Genomic DNA, 8,146 nt, shown 5'->3' with positions numbered 1-8,146 from the left:
ATGTTTATGAGAGGACCCCTTAACAAATTACACATGTGTGAGAGAAGCCAGTAATTAATACACATGTGAGAGAAGCCAGTAACTAATTACGTGTATGAGAGGAGCTGGTAACTAATTTCATGCGTTTGTGAGGAGCCAGTAACTGTACCTACATATATGTGTGAGAGGAGCTGGTGACTAATTACATATGTGTGAGGGGAACCTGTAACTAATTACATGTTTATGAGAGGAACCCTTAACAAATTACACATGTGTGAGAGAAGCCAGTAACTAATTACGTGTATGAGAGGAGCTGGTAACTAATTTCATGCGTTTGAGAGGAGCCAGTAACTGTACCTACATATATGTGTGAGAGGAGCTGGTGACTAATTACATATGTGTGAGGGGAACCTGTAACTAATTACATGATTATGAGAGGGAACCCTTAACAAATTACACGTGTGAGAGAAGTCAATAATTAATTACGTGTATGAGAGGAGCTGGTAACTAATTTCATGCGTTTGAGAGGAGCCAGTAACTGTACCTACATATATGTGTGAGAGGAGCTGGTGACTAATTACATATGTGTGAGGGGAACCTGTAACTAATTACATGTTTATGAGAGGGAACCCTTAACAAATTACACGTGTGAGAGAAGTCAGTAATTAATTACACATGTGAGAGAAGCCAGTAACTAATTACGTGTATGAGAGGAGCTGGTAATTAATTTCATGCGTGTGAGAGGAGCCAGTAACTGTAATTGCACATGTATGAAAGAAGCCCATAACTAAACATGTGTGAGAGAAGCCTATAACTAATTACATGTGTGTGAGAGGAGCCGGTAACTGTGCCTACATATATGTGTGAGAGGAGCTGGTGACTAATTACATATGTGAAAAAGAGGTCAGTAACTGTAACTGCATGTTTGTCTATGAAAAGCGGGTAACTAATTACACGTGTGCATGAGAGTTGCTGTTAAGGGTAACTACCCACATGTGAGAGGTGCCAGTAACGTTTTTACACGTGTGTGACAGTATCCAATATCTTCAAATACGTTTAGCAAAACTCAGTCCTTTCCAAACTCCAGACCATTTCAATGTCCAACCAAAATTTACTGTAAAAATCTGTTTGTTAGTCATGAGAGGAATTGCCAAAAAATACTTGCTTAAATGTTATTTTTGTTGGGGGTAAGAAGAGCTGAGAAACAGATGATGACTGGTAAATGAGATAGGGAGAGATAAGCTCGCCGCCTGCCGCTTACCGGAAAGGTCACTATATCTGATGACCTCCCTGAGGGTAGTATAAGTACAGGACCATCTGTGCAGGGAACGTGAGACCAGAAGGAGAAGAGAGGAAGGACCAGAAGAAGAAAGCTCTGCAGAGGATCAGAAGGGAGGATGAAGCTGACCCAAGTTTGTGTCTTTTTCCTCTGCTCCATCGTCATCCTCAGCTCTTACTCTGCTGCTGCTGCTGCTGCTGCTGGAACGCAGGTAACCCAAACCTCTCATTACAGAGTGTGTGAGTGTGTGTGTGTGTGTGTGAGAGCATGTCTTAGCGGGCTTTCTTTGTGTACGTAGCATGGATCACCCTCTCCTTGCGCACTCCCTTTGCACTCAGCTCCTTCCTCTGCTCTTCCTTTCTTTCTCCTCTCTTGCTTTGTGCATGGTGGTCTGCATCTCTGTCCGTCTCTCTCAGTGTCAGCCTTCTCTTGCAGTCCAACCCTCTACAGCCCCACTCTGCCACGTCAGTCCCGTCCCTGTCTTAAATATTTCCATTTTGCTTCTCAGACATATTGAAATAAATGAGGAGACAATACTTACCCACTATAGCAGTATACAGGCAGCAGCTTGGGGTCCTTTCCTATGTTTGCCCTTATGGCCCTGATAACTAGAACAGGAGTGTGAATGAACCTGAGTCCAAATTAAATCGTACACAGGTCTGCTTGCAATAAAGCATTTGGAACAGGACTTGCTGATAGCTGAGTTTCTTACCTGTCTCTGGCCTGCTTTGCCTGGTGGGTGATGGGGAGGGGTCTCAGGGGCAGCGAATGCTGAGTGCCTCCTCTTCTCTTCTCTGCAGGAAGAAGCCGAGGAGCAGCCTATGGGCCTGTCAAAGCTCCAGACTGAGGAGCCGTCCAGCCTATTGGTAGGTCCTTCTGATGTTAGGCATTCCTTGTCAAGTGTCTTCTCTTTCCCTCTTTACTTCCTCCATTCAGAAGGGTTTGATAGAAGCTTGGCTTATATGTGCAGTGAGGTAAGTGGCACAGGCTGCTGAGACACTGCTAAAGTAAAACAGAGTTTCCCACACCGGTCCTGGGGACCCCGCAGCCAGGAGGGTTTTCAGGATCGCCACAATGAATATTCTTGAGATAAATGGCCATGTCATAGAGACTCAATGCATGCAGATTTACTTCCTGCACATTCATTGTGCATATCCTGAAACCCCTGAGAGGTTCCCAGGACAGGCTTGGGAGGCCCTGCTGTAAGGGGAGCAATGCTTTAGTGCCTTGCACTTATAATCTCATTCAGGTCCTGGAGGAGGACGGCCTCAGCCTGGATTGACTCCAGATTCTTGTTTGGAAGTGCGAGGCAGTGGTATCGTTCCCTGGATCGATGAGACTGTCGGCCAGGGCTCTGTGTGCAATTCCTGCTCCATAGGCAGAGATTATGCTGATCCTAAGGGAAGTCAAAATGTCTATTTACTTCTCTCCCTCTCCTGCTTTCTAAGCCTTTTTTGTGATATGACTGAGAGAACCGTCTGCAAAAAAAAATAAGAAAAGAAACTGCATAGACTGTAACTGCTCATGGATTTGGTAAATTATAATGTAGTATTTCAGTTGTAATGCTTTGTGTTTTCCACAATATACAGTAGCAATCACCTCCTCTGGGCGAGGTTGCACAGCGGGCTCAATGGCCTCTCTCTCCTTTCCTTCCCCAGATGGCGCGCCTGCGCACAAAGAGACAGTCGCACCTGAACATGTGTCGCTTCTGCTGCGGCTGCTGCAAAAACAAAGGCTGCAGCCTGTGCTGCCGTACGTGAACGCCCGCTCCCGTCCGCCCGGACTCCGCTTCTAAGGTGTGCGTGCGCGCCCCTCCCGGACTCCGCTTCTAAGGTGTGCGTGCGCGTGCGCGCGCGCCACAGGACAAGCTTCCGGGCTTTCACTGCGCCCACGAAGGAGGCTGAAAAGGACAGGGAGCTGAACGGCTCAAGTACTGCCCCCTGAGCGTTATTATTATTTTATTATTATTATTATTCTCTGACTTCCCACTCTCCAGTCACTTTGTTACTTAGTGTTTTGCTGTTTAAATTTGTGCTTTTTTTTTTTTTTAAAGAACTTTTGTAAGTTGGGCTTTCACATGATTGATCCACTGATAAATCAGAACTGAAAATGATTGCATTGCGTCCACTTTCCAAACCTGACCACTGTCGAGACTTTTTTTTTTTCCATGTTGCTGCTTTCTGAGGAACCACAGAAAAGCAGTATTTTCTACTTTTCTGTTAAACTTTTGGGGCTCTTCAAGATTTAATGACACAGCTCCGGGGCTGGCGTTAATTTTTGAGGGTTAATATGTGCGCCGGGCGCACAGTTATTTTTTTACATTGGGGGTACTAGCTAATAGCCTCATCAACAGCGTATTTACATGTGATGAGCGCTATTAGCTGTGCACCGGTTTGGACGCGCTTTTTGGACACGCTGATCCCTTATTGCATCGGGGTTATGGACGCGCGTCCAAAACATGCGGCCAACCATGGGTTAACCTGTGCGCTAGCCTGAGCGTACAGTATTGCATTGGCCTGTTTGTGAGGAATGAGTATTCTGCATGAGAAATCCTGATTGTTAAAAGTGGTCCCCACTTTGTGAGCTGCTATTCTGATATGTCTGAGTTTTGGAATCTTTTGTATAAAATAAACAAGTCTCTTAGAATTTGTGGTATTGTGAACACTGGTATCCATCTGTGATGTCAGGCTTACCAGCTCTCTCCGTTAGATGCAAAACAGTCATTAATGTTTCACACATTCGTTCTAGCCCGAGGAAAAGCACTTCTCCATTATCACTGCACACATTGACCCCAGCCAGAGGGAAAGGCAGGTCTCCTTTACCACTGCACACACTGACCCCAGACTGAGGGAAAGGCAGGTCTCCTTTACCACTGCACACACTGACCCCAGACTGAGGGAAAGGCAGGTCTCCTTTACCACTTCACACACTGACCCCAGACTGAGGGAAAGGCAGGTCTCCTTTACCACTGCACACACTGACTCCAGCCTGAGGGAAAGGCAGGTCTCCTTTACCACTGCACACACTGACTCCAGCCTGAGATAAAGGCAGGTCTCCTTTACCACTTCACACACTGACTCCAGCCTGAGATAAAGGCAGGTCTCCTTTACCACTGCACACACTGACCCCAGACTGAGGGAAAGGCAGGTCTCCTTTACCACTTCACACACTGACCCCAGCCTGAGGGAAAGGCAGGTCTCCTTTACCACTGCACACACTGACTCCAGCCTGAGGGAAAGGCAGGTCTCCTTTACCACTGCACACACTGACTCCAGCCTGAGGGAAAGGCAGGTCTCCTTTACCACTGCACACACTGACTCCAGCCAGAGGGAAAGGCAGGTCTCCTTTACCACTGCACACACTGACCCCAGACTGAGGGAAAGGCAGGTCTCCTTTACCACTTCACACACTGACCCCAGACTGAGGGAAAGGCAGGTCTCCTTTACCACTTCACACACTGACCCCAGACTGAGGGAAAGGCAGGTCTCCTTTACCACTTCACACACTGACCCCAGACTGAGGGAAAGGCAGGTCTCCTTTACCACTGCACACACTGACTCCAGCCTGAGATAAAGGCAGGTCTCCTTTACCACTGCACACACTGACCCCAGACTGAGGGAAAGGCAGGTCTCCTTTACCACTTCACACACTGACTCCAGCCTGAGATAAAGGCAGGTCTCCTTTACCACTTCACACACTGACTCCAGCCTGAGATAAAGGCAGGTCTCCTTTACCACTGCACACACTGACCCCAGACTGAGGGAAAGGCAGGTCTCCTTTACCACTTCACACACTGACTCCAGCCTGAGGGAAAGGCAAGTCTCCTTTACCACTGCACACACTGACCCCAGCCAGAGGGAAAGGCAGGTCTCCTTTACCACTGCACACACTGACTCCAGCCTGAGGGAAAGGCAGGTCTCCTTTACCACTGCACACACTGACTCCAGCCTGAGGGAAAGGCAGGTCTCCTTTACCACTGCACACACTGACTCCAGCCTCAGATAAAGACAGTTCTCCTTTACCATTGCACACACTGACCCAGACTGAGGGAAAGGCAGGTCTCCTTTATCTAATTTAAGTAGAAAGCAGTTCTCTTCAGAAGCAGACATATGGTCTGTGTCGCTGGTCTCTACTTGGCCTATTGGATGAACTCTTTGTGTAATCTAGGAGGGAAAGCAGTTAACACCCTTCCACTGACCACACTGGGGACATGAAACGGGGTGGTGACCAAACTGGAAGGATTGAATTTCCTACAAACTAAAATAAAATAGAACTATGACAGAAGAAAGAGACCACATGGGCTATCTAGTCTGCCCTTCTCTACAATCCCTAGCACTCTTTTAGAGATCCCCTGCGTTTTTGAATTCAGGTATTGTCCCTATCTCCACTGGGAGGCTGTCCCATGCATCCAGCACGCGCTCTGTAATGAAATACGTCTTTAGGTTCTTCCTGTTCATTGCCCCTCATTCCAGAGCCTCCGATCCATTGAAAGCGGTCCGGCTCCTGCACATTGCCACCTTGGAGGTATTTAAATGTCTATCAAGCTCCCTGATCTCTCATAACCTTTAGGGCAGGGGTATTCACTTCCAGTCCTCAAAGCCACAAACGGGTTGGGTTTTCAGGATCTCCCCAATGAATAGGGAAGAGAGTTTTGCTACATGCAAATCTGTCTCATGCCTGTTCATTAGGGATATCCTGACTAGTAATGCTCATTCAAATTCTGACCTGAAGTAGAGTTTTAGCTCTCAGAGGCTGGCCAAAAACATGCATTAAGTTGTAAATCTTTATTTCTGTACATTCAAGATGTGTGAGAGCTGCTGAGGGGGGGGGAGTCATTTGTTTCAGGATGTGTGTGTGTGTGTGCACATGTGTGTGAGATGCTGGGGCAGGGGAAGGGGGAGTCATTTGTTTCAGGATGTGTGTGTGTGTGTGTGTGTGTGTGTGCACATGTGTGAGAGATGCTGGGGTAGGGGAAGGGGGGAGTCAGTTGCTTCAGGATGTGTGTGTGTGCACATGTGTGAGAGGTGCTGGGGTAGGGGAAGGGGGAGTCAGTTGCTTCAGGATGTGTGTGTGTATGTGTGTGTGCACATGTGTGAGAGGTGCTGGGGTAGGGGAAGGGGGAGTCAGTTGCTTCAGGATGTGTGTGTGTGTGTGTGTGTGTGTGCACATGTGTGAGAGGTGCTGGGGAAGGGGGAGTCAGTTGCTTCAGGATGTGTGTGTGTGTGTGTGTGTGTGTGTGCACATGTGTGAGAGGTGCTGGGGTAGGGGAAGAGGGTGTCAGTGTCAGCTTCAGGATGTGTGTGTGTGTGCACATGTGTGAGATGTAGGGGAAGGGGGAGTCAGTTGCTTCAGGATGTGTGTGTGTGTGTGTGTGCGCGCACATGTGTGAGATGTAGGGGAAGGGGGAGTCAGTTGCTTCAGGATGTGTGTGTGTGTGTGTGCACATGTGTGAGAGATGGGGTAGGGGAAGGGGGGAGTCAGTTGCTTCAGGATGTGTGTGTGTGTGTGCACATGTGTGAGAGGTGCTGGGGTAGGGGAAGGGGGAGTCAGTTGCTTCAGGATGTGTGTGTGTATGCACATGTGACAGGTGCTGGGGTAGGGGAAGGGGGAGTCAGTTGCTTCAGGATGTGTGTGTGTGTGTGTGTGCACATGTGTGAGAGGTGCTGGGGTAGGGGAAGGGGAGTCAGTTGCTTCAGGATGTGTGTGTGTGTGTGTGTGTGTGCACATGTGTGAGAGGTGCTGGGGTAGGGGAAGAGGGTGTCAGTTGCTTCAGGATGTGTGTGTGTGTGTGCACATGTGTGAGATGTAGGGGAAGGGGGAGTCAGTTGCTTCAGGATGTGTGTGTGTGTGTGTGTGTGTGCGCGCGCACGTGTGTGAGATGTAGGGGAAGGGGGAGTCAGTTGCTTCAGGATGTGTGTGTGTGCGCGCGCACGTGTGTGAGATGTAGGGGAAGGGGGAGTCAGTTGCTTCAGGATATGTGTGTGTGTGCGCACATGTGTGTGAGATGCAGGGGAAGGGGGAGTCAGTTGCTTCAGGATATGTGTGTGTGTGAGCGCGCACGTGTGTGAGATGCTGGGGCACGGGAAGGGGGAGTCAGTTGCTTCAGGATGTGTGTGTGTGTGTGTGCGCGCACATGTGTGAGATGCTGGGGAAGGGGAAGTCAGTTGCTTCAGGATGTGTGTGTGTGTGTGCACATGTGTGTGAGATGCTGGGGCAGGGGAAGGGGGAGTCAGTTGCTTCAGGATGTGTGTGTGTGCACATGTGTGTGAGATGCTGGGGCAGGGGAAGAGGGAGTCAATTGCTTCAGGATGTGTGTGTGTGTGTGTGCACATGTGTGTGAGATGCTGGGGGCGAGGAAGAGGGAGTCAGTTGCTTCAGGATGTGTGTGTGTGTGTGTACACATGTGTGTGAGATGCTGGGGCAGGGGAAGGGGGAGTCAGTTGCTTCAGGATGTGTGTGTGTGCACATGTGTGTGAGATGCTGGGGCAGGGGAAGAGGGAGTCAATTGCTTCAGGATGTGTTGTGTGTGTGTGTGTGTGTGTGTGCACATGTGTGTGAGATGCTGGGGCAGGGGAAGAGGGAGTCAATTGCTTCAGGATGTGTGTGTGTGTGTGTGCACATGTGTGTGAGATGGGGCAGGGGAAGAGGGAGTCAATTGCTTCAGGATGTGTGTGTGGTGTGTGTGTGTGTGTGCGCACATGTGTGTGAGATGCTGGGCAGGGGAAGAGGGAGTCAGTTGCTTCAGATGTGTGTGTGTGTGTGTGCACATGTGTGTGAGATGCTGGGGGCAAGGAAGAGGGAGTCAGTTGCTTCAGGATGTGTGTGTGTGTGTGTGTGTGTGTTGTGCACATGTGTGTGAGATGCTGGGGGCAGGAAGAAGAGGGAGTC

At 49.2% G+C, this 8,146-nt stretch overlaps 1 protein-coding gene across 1 annotated transcript; it reads left to right on the top strand.

Annotated features, from left to right (window-relative positions):
• Nucleotides 1-1,300: 1,300 nt before the first annotated feature.
• Nucleotides 1,301-3,908, top strand: HAMP (hepcidin antimicrobial peptide). Its single transcript, XM_029576962.1, has 3 exons — nucleotides 1,301-1,469; nucleotides 2,059-2,124; nucleotides 2,917-3,908. Exons 1-3 carry the CDS (start codon nucleotides 1,377-1,379, stop codon nucleotides 3,016-3,018), a joined length of 261 nt encoding a protein of 86 aa, XP_029432822.1. The 5' UTR covers nucleotides 1,301-1,376; the 3' UTR covers nucleotides 3,019-3,908.
• Nucleotides 3,909-8,146: the final 4,238 nt, after the last annotated feature.

Source organism: Rhinatrema bivittatum, chromosome 14, assembly GCF_901001135.1.
Source record: "Rhinatrema bivittatum chromosome 14, aRhiBiv1.1, whole genome shotgun sequence".
NCBI lineage: Eukaryota > Metazoa > Chordata > Amphibia > Gymnophiona > Rhinatrematidae > Rhinatrema > Rhinatrema bivittatum.
The sequence above is the reverse complement of the archived record's forward strand: the minus strand, read 5'-3'. Positions and strand labels throughout refer to the sequence as shown.

Bases quoted from the DNA above. Each gene is read 5' to 3' on its own strand.
- HAMP (XM_029576962.1), top strand. From the start codon at position 1,377: ATGAAGCTGACCCAAGTTTGTGTCTTTTTCCTCTGCTCCATCGTCATC. The intron at 1,470-2,058 runs GTAACCCAAACC...TCTTCTCTGCAG, and splicing joins CTGCTGCTGCTGGAACGCAG to GAAGAAGCCGAGGAGCAGCC. The intron at 2,125-2,916 runs GTAGGTCCTTCT...TTCCTTCCCCAG, and splicing joins AGGAGCCGTCCAGCCTATTG to ATGGCGCGCCTGCGCACAAA.